Genomic DNA, 19,914 nt, shown 5'->3' on the forward strand with positions numbered 1-19,914 from the left:
TTGAAAACTGCTAGAGAGACGTTTCTCTCGATTTTGAAGTGTGTCTGTGGGATTTATGCCATTCACTCTCAGGCACTGACGTCTGGCAAAAAGCCTGTCGTGTGGTTGGTGTTTTAACTCATTCGGTGTTAAGTTAGATGTGGGCTCATCCGCACTCTGGTGAAGCGGACTTGTCTTTATATACTTTTAAAGCATTGTTATGCTGTGACATGTTTGGACCCCTTTGTTTCAGTGAATGGAAATGTTAATACTGCTGCATACGAACATGTTCTGGACAACTTCAAATTTAATGGCAATCGTTCGAGGAAGATCCATTTATAGATGTTATGGCCAGGTGTCCACAAACCTTTGGCCATAAGATTAGGTGTATCAATGTCCATATGAAGGTTTGAAAAAACTGATTTGGCCAACTAATTGGTTGTAAGCGTGTGTGCACTGAGAAGGAGAAATGTGAAGAAAAAACCCCACCAAAATGGCTATACATTTAATTCAGTCATTCATTATTCATATCTGTATTATGCTGGTCAGGGAAAGTAATATAAAACTACTGCTTAGGATCACATTTGATCCAGGTGCCACTGCATGAGGGTGCAAGATTAATAAAAATAAGCAAATTACAAACACATCAACACCTGTGACAAACAGAGTCCTAGCACATTCATTACACATACATACCACAATAGGCATGCATGTGTAATACGTTTCATTCAGTCCACACCAAAACATTGAATTGAGTACAAAACGCTCCATTTCCAGTGACCCAAAATACTGTTTCCATGTGAACTGTTTTCAAAACAATATACTTCTACATGTGGACAGGGCCTAAGTGTGCGTGTTTGCTTTTAGATCTTTGTAACCATCCTACATCACTAACGTCCCATCCCAAGCCTCTGTGCGCAGAAGCCCATTTCAGACTTTTGGCAGTGAAACAGTCCGAAAATCAGATGAATTCAATACAGCTATTCGTGCAGTTTAAACATTTCCTGTAGCACAATGAATGCAAGTCCTGCACAGTGCACAAGTCAAGGCCCAGATGCTCAGGAAGAGTTCCATTCACCATACTCAGTGACTATTCACAAACCGTAGAAATGTCAACAAGGACACACAATGTCATAGATGTGAAGCACCACTTTTCAATGAGGGGAAAAAGAAAAAAAAAGCTTGGTGTTCTGCAAAGGTTCCTTTCTACAGCCTGATTTGGGTTCAGTAATTAAAGAAAGCTGAGGCTGTTCTGGATTCATTCTAATAGAAGTGATCGTTATTAGGCAAAGCTGCGTAGCCTCCTCTTGTGATAAATGCGAAGGTGAAGAGGAAGACAGCAAGTGAGGACAGTTCAGATGTTCAACATCCAAAATGAAAAGATTGAGCACAACGTCCAGATTTTAAAATTGTTATAATTATATATATATATATATATATATATATATATATATATATATATATATATATATATATATATATATATATATATATATATAAAATAATGTAATGGCAACACTAACACTAGTTTTGCTTGATATGTAAATAAAAAAACAGAGGTTTATGAGGTGCTTTGCATCTATAAACAACGCTTATTAATTCATCTGAATTAAGGAGTTTATTCGCCAGAATATGACAATACTGAAGAATTACTGAAGAAACGCTGGAATTGATCCAGACAAGAAACATAGAAAGCAGCATCTTAGAAATTTTTTTCTTTTCTTTTTTTTTTTTTTTTTGCAATTTTCCGCCAAGGAAATGGTTTTTCATCCTGTAAATACGGATATGCCAGAGAGGCTGAGGTTTGCTTACCTACAGACACCCGCACGCTCACTCACACACGGTGCTCTATGAAGCACTCGTGACCTTGCTCGGTTTGCGTCATCTGTACCGGATTTTAAATCGACTGTACAAGAACAAAAGTTGACAAAAATGTGAAAATAAATAACATTAACAATACTAAATTTAAAATGCATTTCGAGTGACCAGTCTAATTAAGACATTTTCTCACCACTCACTTTTTTTTTTGTTTATATCTACATCTATTTTCCACCTATTGTTGTTTTCTATAGCATTTCTTTAAACATGTTAACATTCTAAATATTCTTTTTCTTCTTCTTCTTCTTTTTTTTTTTTTTGCAACTGGGAAACTTTCAGCCCCTCCGGTAACAAACATAACCATCCACCACTGCCCGACCCCATGTCTCAAATAGCTGATCGCAGAGAAGGGAGACAGTGGACAGGTCAAAGGTCGTAGATAATAGGCAAACCGGTCGTATGCGGAGTGGAGAAAGTCGACTCCAGTGTGTCTTATTGCAGAGGAGCTCTCTCGTCTTTTGTCAACTCATGACATCGGATAAAAAGATAAAACTGTGTTCGTACACATACCTATGGGAAAAAATCAACAAAGGACGAAGAGACTCGTGTGGATCAGTAGTTGTCTCCGTCATCACAAGCAGCGAAATGACTATGACCACTTCTTTAACCCTGTGTCTTCCAGTTTCGGTCTGTGCAGGTTCAGAATATACCGGCGGCATGGCACGCCTTCAAAGACAACAGAGAGGTGAAGTCAAAGCAAAACACGAGGAGGGGAAATAGACGCATAATCCAACCATGGCAAGAAGCCAACATGTACTTTCTCTTTTAGTGGTTGTGTGACGGAAGGATGAATGGAGAGAGAGAAGTGGATCTAGGATTCAGAGGAAGAGCGGGAGCCCCCCTGCACCATTGATCTATAAATGGGTGAGTTGAGGAAGCGTGGGTACGAGTCTCTGTGCATGAGAGTGTAGATCTGCAGCTGTGCGTCCTCAAACGTGTGTGAAGTCGGCTCCTGCATCTTTCTGTTGATTACCTCACGCACTCGCGAGTCCAAGCTGACCTGCCGGAGACAGAAAGCAAATGAGAGAGAGAGAGAGAGAGAGAGAGAGAGAGAGAGAGAGAGAGAGAGAGAGAGAGAGAGAGGAGAAGGTAAGAGGTTTAATAAGTGTTATATTTTAGATCATAGGTCTTTCTAAACCCTATCACAAGTTGTATATCTCAGGAGTCAAAATCAGGAGCTGAAGCGTGCACAGTAGGTAAATCCTGGATAGTGGTTTTGACTTTCACACACCTATATTACTAATAGAAATGTATACATTATTACTCTTTACAATGGTGCATCAGCTAACATAAAACAGCAAGTACCGTGTTATTAATAAATCTAATCTTATAATCGAATCAAATTATTTTTGCCTGGCTAGCTCAGGTGGTACAGCATGAGACTTTTGCCCTCAAGGTTGTGGGCTCGAGTCCCATTTTGAGGTGCCCATATACTTGGCAGTAGCAGTAAGGGTCAGTAAAATGAGTGTGACAATGGCAACACCGATGTGACCTGCAATCTACTTTCTGTCCTGTCTTTATGAATTTATGGATAGTAAGTTTTCACTCCAACCATCACCATGGAATAACATCGCATTGTTACAGAACTATCAAGAGCATCATCTGTGTGTTGGAATGTGTGTGCATTCATGAAGCCCGACTGTCGTTCCCTAACATGTCAATCACCAGAAATATTTTTGCTTCACTTAAAACATTTTGACATGGTCCACTCATATGTACAGTCACTGTGTTAGCTCTATTGCATCCAGTGATAAAACATGGTCTCTATAACAAGCACTAACTGAGGTCTATTGGGCCATGAACCACACTGCGCCATGCTCACTCTATGAACATTTTCCATGAATTTTCCTTAACATTTAACAATAAGGTTGCCAAGATCCCAGTTTTGATGCTAAATTAAAGTATAATATATTATATATATATATATATATACACACATATACATACACACACACACACACACACACACACACACACACACACACACACACACACAGATACTCCCGAGTTACGATGGTTCAACTTACCATTTTTTCGATCTTGCGATGACAATAGCGATACGACAAAATGTTTAAAATCATTTACATTCCGTGCAACAGACACAGGCAGCAGCGTACAATGTACGATGTGTTGGACGTGCAGCAGGGATGAGCGTATCTCTCGCCCTGTGAGATGCCCCACTCTCGCTAGCGGTCGACAGAGTAAAGTAGTCTCAGTGTGTATTTTTTTCTTTTTAAACGGTTTCAAACAACTTTTAGTGATAAAAGCATGTCTTCCAAGCGCCCAAGTATCACTTGTAGTGAAAAAAAAGAAGAGAAAAGCCATCAGTTTAGAGCAGAATATAAAATTATAAATCAGCACAAAGCAGGAAAGGCTGTCAAAGTCATGGCACCATCCTCGACTTACAATATTTTTGACTTACGATGGGGTAGAATCGATCTCCATCGTAAGTAGAGGACTACCTGTATATACAAATATATATATAAATACACAGTGATTTCCAAGATAGTATTTTATAGCCAATAACTGGAATGAAACCTAAGCCATTTCCTCAAACAAAGGCAAACTGCTCAGTGTGACTACACTGTTCAGAACCAGAACCAGTTTTACTGTAAGATAGATGCAAAGAATATCTGTACATCAGAAATGCAGTGCCTCCCTGGTCCAGTGGTACATTTTGGGCTAGATTCATGCATTTTGTGTGGTCTTTGAGATGTAGTTGAGATGGAAATTCTGCTGAAACCTGAAACCTTAGTTAATGAGTTACATTTACGGTATTTGGCAGACTCCCTTATCCAGAACGACTTGCATTTATCTTATTTATACAAATGAGCAGTTGCGGGTTAAGGGCTTTGCTCAAGGGTCCGGCAGTGGCAGGATACTAGCTCTTCTATGTGTGCTGATAAGAAACTTAGCTACAGTATCAAACAATGTTTAAAAACTTTCTTTCGGCTTCTCCCATTAGGGGTCGCCACAGCTGATCCTCCGCACGTTTGATTTGGCACATGTTTTACGCTGAATGCCCTTCCTAACACAACCCTCCCCAATTTATCCAGGCTTGGGACCGGCACTGAGAGTGGCTGGGGATGGCTCCCTGACTGGGGATTGAACCCGGGTCGCAGCGGTGAGAGCGCTGCATCTTAACCACTAGACCACCAGGGGACCTTAACACTGTTTAATAAAGGTAAATCTAAAACCATTCAGCATGCGATACTAGAATGTGTTGCTACTAGGATGGCTTTCTGCTGGATCTACCCATAACTGCCTATTTTGGGGTTAGTCTAAAAATTTTATACATTGAAGTCTATAGCATAAGTGTGATCACCTCTTGTTTGACGGTATGTTCTTATTTTCTTCCTGTGCCCATAAACATTCCCACTTGCTATTGGAAACCACAAACAAGGAAAAAAAGAGGTCTAAATATTGTCTTGAATTAAATGTGTGCATCAGTCCACCATGATTTAATCACAGATGTAACATATTTTCTTTTCTTTTTTAAAGGCCTAATAATAATGCGTTTTACCCCGATTAGCTCGGAACTGCAGCATTTCCACATGAACTATATACAACATGCTTCATAATATTCTCTATGTTATTTTATTAGTTTTTACAGGATAGTGGATTTTTGTATACGGCTTAAACAGGATTTATTGAGCAACAGGCAATTAATACTCGAATTCAGAAGCAATCTTAAAACTTGGAGGTACATATTGGCCTCGGCAAGACACACTGACAATGACTGTGTTTATTCTGCAAGCCTAAGTGCTCTAATGCAATTTACTTTTAATATGGACTATATTTGAAACATGAGCGATGCAGCAGGTAGTGTTGATTCTTAACAGCTTCAGGGTGTAGGGTTCAGTCCTGAGCTTGGGTTACTGCAGAGTTTGTCCTTATGTTGGTGTGGGCTTTCTCTGGATATTCTGGGCTTCTTCCTACCTCACATTATGGTAGGTGGCTTGACAAACTTGGGCTTTGAGTTTGTGTGTTGCACTGCTAAAAAAACTTTTGTAACAGTTGAGGTATACAAACTCCATGAAGTGGGAAAAAAAAAATAAAAAATTCAAGCATCTCAGCATCAAGAATAGGTGACAATATCAGACATTTCAGCTTCTCAGATTACCATAAAGCCAGTGGGACCACAAGCTCAATGAAGGGACTGTGGGAAGGTCCAATAGGTCGCTCAACCTGTTGATCATCCCTACCCCCTTTTTAAACCTCCCTTGCTTAGCACACTGCAGCCTATTTATAGAGCACTTCTTCGAGGCCAAAGGGAACATAATTTATAGCTTCCTGTAGATTGTACCTAATGTTGCTGTGAGAGGGAGAAAGAGAGAGAGAGAGAGAGAGAGAGAGAGAGAGAGAGAGAGAGAGAGAGAGAGAGAGAGAGAGAAAACCATGCTCTAAGTCGTGCTGTGAGCTGAAACACACACACATGAACTGACCACTGCATCACACATTAAAGACACACAAGGTTTAAATTATCATACACAGAAACACAGGACATGTGCATCCCCTCAGGCAGCAGGCATTTATGATCTGCTCTCTTGAAGTGTTCAAATTGCAAGGCATATTGTGTAGCACAAACCAGTCTGTGTTTATTCGCATTCAAAATTCTCTCATTTACACAATATGGAGAAAAAAAATGATTCCTTAGGATTTGCATGTGCTTTTCCAACATCCTGTTCCACATTTAAATTGCTATAACCTATTAACCTCCCCACTCTACTTGGAAGATGTTCATCTAGATTTTGGAGTGTGAATGTTGAGAACTGTGGTCATTTAGCCTACTGATTCACACTAAGGATGCTTTTGGTTCAGTCAACATTCCAATTACTGTATGGCTGAAAAAGTCAGGTGTCCCAATACTATAGTCCATATAATGTATCTTAGTTGAGATAGTAATAACTTTGGGCACAATACACTGGGATAACAGAAAAGTTGGACATCATCGGCGATTAAACTGCAAAAAGCAGCAACATAACATTATGTTGGATTATTTTCGATGTTCTTATTTGCTCGAAAAGTGATTAGTAATGAAATATAGCTGAAATGAAAGTAGATTCTGTATTTTGCTGTAAATACAGTGACGTACAAAAACTGTTATTGCTTTTCTAATTATCGTTCAATGTCTGACAACTTTTACGGCACCTTTTTTTTGTCCATATCAGCCGGCCCCAGTCTAATGTACACAGCACACAGACAAATACACGTTTCTACACACTGATATGATACAGCACAAATACGCATTACAAAGACATACAAACTCTGACTGAGTGTGTGTGTGTGTGTGTGTGCGCGTGCGTGTGCGTGTGTTTATTTAACAATCCTTATGTGGTCCTTCCATCGGCACAATTATTAATCCAGTTAATGCTATGCCTACACTTGTCTATGTATGTGGGACCAGATATGCCATATATTCCCATCCTTGTGGGGACATTTGATTCCCACCAAATATCTAAAAAATATGCCCAGGCATGTTTGCATGTGTGTGTTTGCGCACTCAGTGAAAAAGGCCTTCGCCAAACATAAGTAGCTTTGCTTAGTCTATAGACTCTTCAATGGGTTCCAGTGGGTCCATAATGTTTGTTATAAACCATTAACAAACTCAAATATAGTGCCTCATGAGTCTGAGATATTTGGAGAATGAGTGAGTGAGTAAATCTCTGTGCGTGAGTGTGTGTGTGTGTGTGTGTGTGTGGGTGCTGATGAGAAATGAAGAAAGAGCTGACTGAACTTTTCCATCAGGAACAGAGGGAAAAGGGGCATGTGTATGTGCGTGTGTGTGTGTGTGTGTGTGTGTGTGTGCGTGCCATTTAGCCAAATTTCTTTCAACACGGATCCCTAATCTCATTTCATAAGCAGAATGAATGACATGGATAGTTGCATGAATTTTGTCCCTTTAATACAGAGGACTAACTACCAAATATTAGATCTGTAATGGATCACTACAGTGGCTCCGTTCAGCACTGGCGATGACTGACATTTCCACACAGGTATAGATTTAATAGAGGATGTTAGACATATGTTTGGAATTTTGATCCCATTGAAGGAAGAAAATAAAATAAAATCTTAACACTAATCTACATTCACATTAATCAATATGTCTTTGCACGACCACTTTCTTTTTACATCTTACTTGGAATGGAAATTGACAAATAAAACCTGCTCCGGCAAGTCGTCTCTAAGCTTGTGTGTACACGTATGTACGTGCATACACAAGCACACAGACACAGCAACATTTTATGAACATTTTGCTCCAGAACATCTGATCACATGCACATTATCAACTTGTGCTGTTAATATCATGAACAGCAGCTACGCTAATTCCTCTCCACTGCTTCTCTTTCTCTCCCCATCCCGAGGCTTCCTGAGGTTTGGCCAGCTCCAGTCACGTCCCACCTCGTGAAGATTGTGGACCTATGGATGATCATGGAGAAGTAGATGCCGAGTGTTTAAAGGCCCTGGCATGGAGAAGCTGATGCTGGATCTATGATGATCACAAATTGTTCTGTATTGTTGAAAGATTTATGACCAAACTTTTGATGTCACCCATATGAGGATGGGTTCCCCTTTGAGTCTGGTTCCTCTCAAGGTTTCTTCCTCATATCATCTAAGGGAGTTTTTCCTTGCCACTGTCGCCACGGCTGCTCATCAGGGACAAACGCACACCATTCACCTTCACTGTTGTTTTCTGTAAAGCTGCTTTGAGACAATGTCTGTTGTGAAAAGCGCTATACAAATAAACTTGACTTGACTTGACTTGAACCGGATGAAGCCCTGATGAGGCATGTAATTATTTCCTCATCTTTTAAGGCAATCAAATTTAAATAGTTGTGAAGATGTGACGAATGCTTTTGCAATGTCAAATCTTTAATATAGAAAAAAAGCAAAGGGTGGGTTGTGGCCAGCGGAGTGGTAAACACACACAAACATACAAAGAATACCCACTCCAGCTGAGCCACTCCGCTACAGCTGACCCAAAGCTGCTCTCAATTTTTACAATGCACTTTTAATACTTAATGAGATCTTTATTTCTTGCTCTCAAGCAAAAGAGAAAGCGAGAGAGAGAGAGAGAGAGAGAGAGAGAGAGAGAGAGAGATAGAGACGGAGATTGTTAATTAAAGACCACAGAGAGATCAGCATGCTGAGCTATAGATAGAGTGAGCTGTTAGACGGACAGATGGCAGAAGAGGGTTAGGTAACATCTGAAAGAGCGTCATGTTCCTCATTATGAAGTGTGTGTAAGTGGGTGTGCATTTGTTATTAATGCTATGTACTAAACACAACCTGGTTTCTTTTCCATTTCCACTCGTCTAAGTGGCAGGCAAATACAGCATTCTCCCTCTGACCTTTGTGTAAATATTCATACACAGTACGCACAAGTATGTGGATCCCAAACAAAGCCATTGTGGTTTAAACTGCACATTTTTTATCTGTGCTGAAAAAAATAATAATTGAGGAATGTGAAAAGACTATGGATACTGAAATCTGGAGTACATAGGAATCCGAACAATAGACATCACACTACATACTCGGAGTGTACAATATATACCGACCAGGCATGACAATATTACCACCTGCCTTATATTGTGCTGTTACCAAAACAGTCCTGTTAACAGCGTTAACAGCAGTAACGTCTTCAGCAATTTGAGCTACACATTAAGCTACTCGTCTGTTGGATCAGACCACACGGACCAGCCTTCGCTCCCCCCGTGCATCAACAAGCCCATTTTTCCTGCTTCTAACACATCAACAAAATGTTCACTTGCTACCCAGTATATCCCACCCACTGATAGGGGCCATGATGAAAAGACAATTAGAGTTAATCTCTCACTGGTCATAATGTTATAATGTCAATGTTATGCCTGATCTGTGCATATCTATGATAATATCGCATTATAATTGTTGTTTAAATGATGTGCAATTTGACATTATCGCAAGACCCACAGAACATCTATTAAAATGCATTTAAGATGATCACAGAATTCAAGATATGGGGCAGAAAATGTGTTCATTTTTAAAATTTCATGTAGTTGATCAATATCACACTTTTCCCCGCTAAAATTCAGCTATTAAAATATATTATACATTTATATTATATTTATAAATGTATAATATATATATATATATATATATATATATATATATATATATATATATATATATATAAATACTAATTTTATTTGCTTGGTCACAGTGAAAAAGTCTTATTATTATTATTATTAATATTTAATTGATTATTTAATTCAACTGATTACGTGTAAGAATTCAGCAAAATAGCACCGAATTACTGCTATTGATAAAATCCAAAAATATTTTGAGATCATTTTTTGTCAATATCGCACACCCCTACTACATACAACACCTTTTTTTTTTTTTTTTTTTTTAGATAAACAAGGTGGATGGATGGTGAATGGATTTTTGTATATTCAGTGTCATCCACGCTTTCTTTAAAGCGTGGATGACACTGAACATACGAAAATCCATTCAGACTTCACCTAGTCAAAGGATTACGGTGAATCTGGAGCCTACTGTGGGACTACGCTGTTCACGATCCAGGAATTAAGTGCACAATACCGTATGCACAAACCCCGAGAAGTTGGAAGAAACTGCATGCAGAGGGAGAACATGCACAAAAAAAATCTAGGACTAAGGACCCTGAAGCTGCAAGGCTGCAATGAGTACTGCACCACTGTGCCATTCCACTACTACTAATTCCTCAACATCAGCAGCGTGACTAAATCAAAATACAGTATTGTCAAAGCACCAGGTGTTTCCGCGCACACACACACACACACACACACACATACCCCCATGTGCATTATGATTGGAATGCGATAAGATCTGCACACTGCCTAGTGACTGTGCAAAGATCTCACACAGATGTAATAATAATGTGACTAATAACAAGCTGGTATGACAAAAAAAACTCCACAACCACAGGATATTTCAGTAAAAAAAAACAAAAAAAAAAAACTCAGAAGTTGCAAGTGTTGCAAACACGGCCTGTCGTTATTCTCAACGCTGCCATTCTATTCCTTTCCTGGAGAAAGAACACTTTCTTTTCCTGACTACACTGACTTCAGCAAAACCAGCTCTGCTATCATGATCAGAAGCACTGACCTACATTTACAACCTAAATTCTAATATTCGTTCCATGAAATTGTACTAATTTATTTCCATCAGTTTATTCTCTTCATTTCGTAGCGTTTCTCTTGGCTGCACTGCTTCCTGTACGTGTATGTGGATGTTAGATTTTTTTTGTCCAATCAGATTTCAGCCATGCAGCCATGTCAATCTAATCTGCCCAGGGCCTGCAAAGTCTGTTCCGCTGGCTCTTTTACCACAGAGAATATTATTATTAAAAGGTCTGTTTCTTTAACCAATCAGATTTCATATTTGCCTCACAGGGCAGCGAGCTGGCTTAGAATAGCGCCAGCATTTTTCCGTCCTCTGATTGGTTGGTCTACGGGGAACTGTTACAGCCAAATACGACTGGCAAAACACGTCTGTAGCTCTGCCCACATTAACACATCTGATTTAGACTTTTTTTTATCCCTACGAAGGCAGAAACATTTATTTGGTCTCGGACATATTTAAAAATAAATTTTCCAGAAAAGCTAGACATCGTGAGGAGAGGTCGGCCAACCCCGAAGCAAGCTAGCGTGTCACAGCCCGGGAAAGGGTTTGTTCTCCAATTCCAGACCAGTGAATACGAGCGGTACCACTGGATTACAGCCTCTGAGGAGCGGTGCAAATTATGATAATGCATCTCTGGTAAATGGGGTGCATTTTATTTACATTTTTTATGTTTTTGCCATGTTATTAGACAAATATGGATTGTGAACTGCTCCAGATGATGTAGGTGCACAGTTGCGGTTGTAGTGTAGAGGTTTGGAGTCTTAACTGGGTTTCTTGCTTAAGTAAAATGATATTCACCCTTCATATGTGAAATGCCTCTTTCTCTGTAATGCCACGTTATATTGCGTTTTCGTACAGTATTGATAGTTTCTATAATTGTGACGTGATAGTGGTGGTATTAAGAGGTGGATTCAGTCGGGTACGTCCCCACTGAAGGCCCAGGTACCAAATGCACAGCCCGCCACTGATATTGATATATATATATATATATATATATATATATATATATATATATATATATATATATATATATATATATAGTATTAAAACACAAAATGGATACACACTGAGGGAAATGAGATGTACGGATACTGTTGCAACATCGCATCGGTCCTTATACAGACACCGATGTAAAACGTGTCAATTCATGCTTATAAATTCTCACACCACGAGTCTGCAAAACAGTTAGTTCCTTTAACACCAACCTCCAGTGCACAGAGCTTTTATTTATTTATTTCTCCCTCACTTAAAGGATCTTCTGTGTGTATCTCTAGTATTTTTTTTTTTTGCACTTCAAATTTTAGTGTAAGAAAATTATATATAAAAATAGACTTTCTTGCCTATTATTTTTATTACTACCTCTTTAGGTGAAAGGATAGAGATGTAGTCTTCGTAGATCACGCGTGCCTTCTCCTCTATCCTGCTCTTGTTAATCTCCTTCTTCAGATCCTCGCAGGCCAACCAGAAGAGCATGTTCTCCTCGCTGTACTCAGTGCGCAGAAATTCGCGGAACACGTTCCGGCCTGCCGGGTTCTTCATCAGCTTATCGAAGGACTGAGCCCACTGTTTTATCTCCTCCACCGTTGGATTGTTGCTGAAGAGGTAAATAAACCAAAAACAACAAAAACAAAACAAAACAATGAATTCAGTCATTTTCTAAAACAATGAAAAAGTCAGTGATCAAGCACTGCAAAAAGAAAACACCCGAGATTTCTCACTGTTAGGGGTTCACCAGAAATCCGTCTTTCTACTAGAACAAGCTTGGGCATGCAGTGGTATGCAAATCTCAAAAGCCCATCACACTAATGATAAAATTCATTGGAGACCTGCAGCTTGGAACCTGCCATTTTGTTCCAATACATGCAGGATACCCCTCATAACTCACAAGAATCTAACAATTGTGTCATTAGTGTGTGTGTGTGTGTGTGTGTGTGTGTGTGTGTACGGTGTGATTTCCTTTGAACTAACGACCTACAAGGCTAATTAGCTAGCAACAATTAGTGGCCAAATGAACATTGAATATTGTAAGTGACTAATGACTAAACCAATCATGTTACCTACTTAAAACTCTTAAAACGTAAATATTGTTCAATTGTGTTCGCATTTTAAAGTAATATGGCTCACGTTTGTGGTTTTGGAAAGTTGCAATGCGTTTCGGGACTGAAAATGGTGACAGTGAACTAAAAAAATAAAAAAATAAAAAAAAAAATCCGACAAGGCAAATAGACAGGTATGCAGTTTGTAATAGTAGTAAGTTTGCAAATTATGAGCCATTATTCGTTTTGCTTTTTTAGTAAATAAATATAAAATAAATAAAATAAAGCACAATATTTGTAGCTTGTGCTTTTGTGCGTGAATAAAAAGTAGCATTGTGTCAAAACGTCGTGTGGTTTTATAATCGGCTCCCTGAACCAACATACATTATATACACATAAAAAAGCTGTGTGAGAAACAGCTTGACTTTTAGTAAGTACAGCGATTGTAAAACAGAAAGTGATTGTATATTTATATATTTTAAAAATGATAACTATGTAAGAAATAGGAAATTAAAGCCAAACAGCTAAAACACATCCCTTGAGTATAAGCGATTAAGGACCTTGTCGAAGTGCTGAACAGTTTTGGCTGAAAGAGCTTGAATTTGAACTCTTCTGATCAGAAATCTTGAGCATTTGGCGTACATGACGCTTACTAATGAAGCTGAATAAACATACCATTTACATTTTAATGACAGCTCGGCATCACCTTAAAAGCTATGCTGCTTTGGGGATTTTTACATTAAAAATGCTCAAGCTGGAAAGCATCTGCATGTGCCCACACCAAGAGGCACTGCTGAATGTGTGTGTGTGTGTGTGTGTGTGTGTGTGTGTGTGTGTGTGTGTGTGTGTGTGTGTGTGCGTGTGTGTGTGTGCGCGTGTGTGTGTGTGTGCGCGTGTGTGCGCGTGTGAGGGTGTGCGTGTGTGTGTGTGATCTTACCAAACTTCACAGTTTGGTATGGTCTCCAGCTTAGTATCCTGGGCTTTCAATCTCCGGCGACTCTCATCTTCTCTCCTAATAGTGAGACTGGAAGGTGGTAAAACAGCATCGAGAAATAACAGTTTTGCCTGAACCCTCTTGGCCTGGCCACACACACACACACACACACACACACACGCACACGCACGCACACGCACACGCACACGCACGCACACGCACACGCACGCACGCACACCAGATACACGTGGCATGAAGGGACAAACATTCCTAAACACACACGCTCTCCAGCTCAACCTTATTATTGTACACATACACATGCTATTTGTCACACAGAGACGCTAAAGCATGTGTAGCGCTGCAATCTTTGGTCATGCAGAAGACTCTCATCTCATTCCAGAGAGCAGCTGATAATCTAAGAAATGACCAGAACTTACAATGGTTCCAAAACAATTCTAAACATCAATCTCTAATATTATATAATAAAAAAAAAAAAAAAAAAAAAAAAAAAAAAAAAGAGAAAATTTTACTTAAGAGGTTTGCGGTCTTTTACATCAAGCACCTAATTGTCACATTACTCGTGGTCTTCCTACACAGGCCATTGAGGTGACGTTGATTCGAGGAACAAACATTTTCATTTGTGACACTTTGAACACTGTGGTCTGTCTTATACACTAACTGTGGTCTTCAAATATGTTTCCATGACTCATGCTCTTTTGCGAGTGACCGCAGAGGCGCCGATCTAGTCAGACTGTCCGCAAAACCTCAGGCCCTGCTTTAGCACGTAGCCACGTGCTGCTAACACCGCACTGTGGTCCACAATTACACCTAACACAGATGTGTGCATCTTGGCCGGCGGTGCTGTATCTTCCAGTTGCAGCTTTATGCTATCGTTTATAGAGAGCCTGTCAGAAATAGATCTAGAGGAGCTCTGTTATTAGGCAGTAAAAGCATTCCCAAGTGGCTTACAATGTGTGCGCAAGTGCAAGAGACCAAGAGAAACTGAGAGGGCTGTGAATATGCAACTATATCCCACAGAGCTCTCGTTCGAATGAGAGCAATCTTAATCACTGTTGCTCTTTAGGTTCCTCGTACACGGCGCACCACAGACGTGCGCTCACGCACATACACACACACAGAACACACGTAAAAGCACAGGAAGTCTTAGGAAATCTGTGATGAAGAGGAAGTAGCTGGAATTCTCGATAATTCTTGATAACGAATCAAGAAAATGTAATGTAAACGACTATCAAGGAAACTGCAATAAGGAAATCGGTGACGCTAAACGTGATATTTAACATAGCTGGTGTGAAATAAACGCTTCCGTCCAACTGTTTTGCAAGTGTTCCTTTAATTTTTGAAACCTCCTCTCCTGGGTGAATTCTTACAACACAATGTACAACTGATTATCAGCACATGCCTGCTGACCAAATCACCCATAATTTATTTATATGTAATACATATGTTTGTTTTTTTTATACACATTTTGTATATGTAGAATATTTTATTTGTATTACATTTATATAAATATTTTTTCTTGTGATCTGAAGAATTTTCCTTCGAGATAATAAAGTTCTTTCTGAACTTATCTCAACTCCAAATAGCTGAGAAAGCATCACGTACAATGGCCTTTCTACCCGGATAAAGTTTATGTAATGTGAATCGCTGTAGACCAACAGCGTTCTACTTGGTATATTAAGCTTCTATTCCATATCAATTACCAATCAGTTACCAATCTATATTTTAGTACTCAATGAAGCTTTAATCAAGCAGATCTGTGTTTATTGAGGTGTCTTCTGTTCAGTTTTTTGATCGCACGTTACTTCCATGTTCTCGTATTAACAGTTAAATAAAAGCCTCATCATATGAGAGAGTGAAATAGGTGTATGGGTCGTACCAAGAGCAGCTACAGCAGCAGCACCAACAGAAGCAGCAGGCATTGGGTCTCTGTGCAGGCGGCGAGTGCTGCGCCCGGCTCGGGGACATCTCGCTCCGTGCCACCGGAGACTCGCGCTCTGCTGGGACTGGGCCTGTGTACTGAAACACACATAGTAAGTCACCTTGATGTCTCACACACACACACATAACAATGTCTACCTGTGTGAGTTCACTGAGACTAAAATGCACTGTATGGACAACTGTATTGGGACACCTGACTTTTCCAGTCATTTATGGTTCTTTCCAAAACTGCTATAACAAAGTTGGAGGCCCAGAATTGTATAGGACGTCACTGGACACGGAAATATTACATTTTCTTTTCACTTGAACTAGGAGACCCGAACCTGTTCCAGCATGACAATGTCCCTGTGCACAAAATTTAGCTCCATTAACATATGCTTTACATAAGCTGGAATGGAAGATCCTCAAGATGGCTATAAAGTCTAAACCCTGATCGTAACTCTCCTGAACATCTTTGGGATGAATGAGAACGCTGACTGTCCCCAGGCCTCTTAACCCTACATCAGTACCTGACTTTCCTAACACCACAATCACACATTTCAAAATCTAGTTTAATATTTTCCCAGAAGAGTGTGGAATGTAATGTACCGGTATATAAAAAAATAAAACATATACAAAGCTAATGGTCAGGTGTCCACAAACATTTGTCCTTGTAGTTTATATCCAAATATCTTGTTTTGTCAGTATACAATATATATTTCATTTAAACCATAACTACAGTCTTAAGACAATGTGTTTGTATGTCCAAAACCTCGTACTGAGGATGCTTGAATGGTATGTATTAGACATAGACATTAAGAAGTATAAATGAACTAATTTGGAACTTTATTACTGATTAAATAAAGAGTGCTCTTGGGGTAAACTCAGACACATTTGGATAATATTTTACATCCCATGCCTAGTACAAAATTCAGATACGTACCAGCCTCTACAGGATATTTGCTTTTGCAATAATATATACACTTATATATAAAGAGCCACAATAGAACAAAAGCACATGCTTTTTGTAGAAAGTTTGGTATCACATTGGATACCATTAAAATCCCGTTATTTGCATGCTTTTGGAGTTTTAGTTTTATCTGCTAAATTATGAGACTGAAAAGTACCAAAAACAGCACGACCACTAAATCTGTCCATGAACATAAACTGATTAAATCGAGTGCCAAAGAAAGCAAAGGAAACCAGACGGCATTATGAGTCATTCTGCAGTGCCATGAGGAGATAGCGAGGTCTTCGCCGCAACATAAACACCCCCACAGAAATCCTTTTCAACCTGCTGATTCTGACCAGCAGACACGCCACCATGGTAATATCACAATACTTTGCAATAAGGGTTGACAGATTTGGAGACGTGGACAGACCGGGGAGATGAATGGAAGCGTCGAGACAATGGATGAAGTTTTGCAATATAAACTTTCTATCGTACTTGAAACCCTGAAATAATATTGTCCTGAGTTGATTGTTTAAATGGTGGAAGCCCAAGCACTGACTTACACTATATAGTCAATTTGACCTTTGCACCCATATGTGGCACTTCATCAAACTATTGCCACAACATTGGAAAGCACTCAACTGTCTATAATGATTCAGTATGCTGAGGCGTTCAAATTTCCCTTCACCAGGCCCAAATCAGTGCCCTGGTGCAAAAAGCATGGTCCATAACGTTTGGCAAGGTTGGAGTGGAACATCTCAAGTGACCTTCATATACCCCTGACCTCAACCCTATTGAACATGGAACATGTCTAATATATTTTTAAGGTGTTATGACATACGGGAGGATGCTGTTGTTCTAATGTGGTGTAGCCTTTGGTTGTGCTGTACACTGTACAAAGTGGGAGGAGAGACAGTCAATTAAATCTCCATCTGCTAAAGTCCTAATGGATTCTGGGTGCAGACCTGCAATTTGTGCCACATGCACTCTCAGTGATGTCACATGCATGCCCTGCCACTGCCAAGCTCAATGACCTATGTACCTGATATAATTTCACAATTGTACTAAAGTAAAGGGGGATTTAAAAAGTGGTGGAGCCCTATGCTTTTCATTAATGCCAAAAGATGTAGTAACAGTCGCTTTACCATTCTGCATGATTATAGGGAGTTCTCGAGGCTGATATCATAAAAAATGTGATTAAACCCGGAGTAAAAGAAAAAGATAACAAGGGCTGGTTGTTTGTATATCGATATATCATGGAGACACATTGAAAACTTGACGCTGTTCCGAAAGGCAGGTAATGAAAACAAAAACGTGCCAGAACATGAAAATGTTCTTATGTTTTACATTTGTTTTATAATCATGGCATGTACATTAAAAATGTTGGCCTCATTTTGGCAACTTCACAAACTTCCTGTTTATTTTTTTATTAAACATAAAAAATACCGTACCCATGGTTGCCAGATTAGTTGGATAAAAATCTAATCTAAATAAAAAGGAGTATTAAAACAGTTTCCTTAAATTTGTATTTTACCAAAAATATAATCGTAAATAATCTTTCATTATTATACAATATACCATAAAAAAAAATAAAATAAAAAAATAAAAACTTGCTGATCAAAGGTAGTCCAATTGTATTAGGTAAATACTGTTCTACCTACACAGTTCTGGGGGGACTCGCATTTGTGTCACTGCAAATTTCCCAGTTTAGGACACTGTATAAATTGTGCAATAAGCACCTTTCTCCAATTTTCTTTTCCAGTTTCTCAATTTTCGTGCAATAGATACAGTGCGTCCTGTATCTATATTTGGCCCAAATAAAGAGGCCCTATGGCTCTGTCCACTGACCATCACTAATACTCATACAGAGTAGCACGACATCAACAGCTACGCACACAGACGACTTGCTGATTTTCTGCTTCCGTGTGTGTGTGTGTGTGTGTGTGTGTGTAAGCAAGCGAAAGGGAACTAGGGTGGTTAAAACAAAAGCGCTTTGTTGCTTAATGACCTGATGAAAGTATAGAAGCATATTTAGATGAATGGAGGATTTCTATAGACCCAAACACACACACACACACACACACACACACACACACACACACACACACACACACACACACACACACACACACACACACACTGCCTTATTACAGTACAAGGATCTTATAATGGAGTCTCTGGCCAAACCAACAAGCCTTAAATTGTAACAACAACCCTCTGTAGCTGAGGACAATACGCACACTATCATATTCCTTTGCGAGTCTGCACAGCCGTGAGCTGAAACAGCAGGGGGAAGTGTGTGTGAGAGTGGAAGGAAGTAGACATTCATACTTTGGATTACCCGACAAGAAAGCACTACATTTCTATAAGACTGACAATTAAGAGGCTGTAGCTGTTCGACTACATACCATGTGACAGCTGCCACATGTTAGTGTCGATTTAATCTCTACAACAGGGTCGTACTCAGCTTTCAAAACATGACACACACACACACACACACACACACACACACACACACACACACACACACACACACACAAAAACAAGCTAAGAACTCGGCGTGTTGTTGTGTGCGCTGCCTCATTTGTTCCGTTCTGGCTTATGTGAATGACTATTATTATTCCTATTTCTCGGTATTACTACTGACGTTATTACAGGTAATTTTTGACTTGTTCGATTGCATCATTCCCAGTTTAAAACATTATCACATGATTAATGTTGACAGCATTCCTAAGCACACACTTGCTCCAAAGTTTTTTATTTTTTTTACTTCATCCAGTTGTGTAACATGTTATTAGATTCAGTGTCAGCTCCTTCAACAAATACACTATTAAGACAAGAGTTGGAGGACACCTGACCGCGAAATTCACGTGTTCTTTTTAAACATCTCGTTCAGTCCTGATTCGCTCTTATAATGATCTTCACTCTTCTGGCAAGATGTTCCACTAGAGTGTGCTTGTGAAGATTTGTCCTAATTTAGCTACAAGGGCATTAGAATACTCAGGTACTGATGTAGGGTGAGGGGACCTGGCGTCAGTCAGTGTTTCAATTCA

General features: G+C 39.4%; 1 protein-coding gene across 12 annotated transcripts in view; it reads right to left on the reverse strand.

The window, feature by feature from the left end:
• Positions 1-471: 471 nt before the first annotated feature.
• rgs19 (regulator of G protein signaling 19) overlaps positions 472-19,914 on the reverse strand; it is a 49,471-nt gene continuing 30,028 nt past the window's right edge. For 5 of the 12 annotated variants that reach the window (XM_083570257.1, XM_083570260.1, XM_083570259.1 and 2 more), the window contains 4 exons: positions 15,869-16,008; positions 13,975-14,061; positions 12,361-12,595; positions 472-2,857 (listed from right to left, as the gene is read on the reverse strand). In XM_083570257.1, coding sequence (XP_083426383.1) covers positions 2,669-2,857; positions 12,361-12,595; positions 13,975-14,061; positions 15,869-16,008 — 651 coding nt within the window. In that variant the 3' untranslated portion in view covers positions 472-2,668. Of the gene's footprint in view, positions 2,858-12,360; positions 12,596-13,974; positions 14,118-14,167; positions 14,439-15,868; positions 16,032-19,914 lie in introns of those variants that run through there. The other 7 variants (XM_083570258.1, XM_083570263.1, XM_083570255.1 and 4 more) reach the window with 4 other exon arrangements.

Source organism: Silurus aristotelis, assembly GCF_946808225.1.
Source record: "Silurus aristotelis genome assembly, chromosome: 19".
In the NCBI taxonomy this organism is placed as follows: Eukaryota; Metazoa; Chordata; class Actinopteri; order Siluriformes; family Siluridae; genus Silurus; species Silurus aristotelis.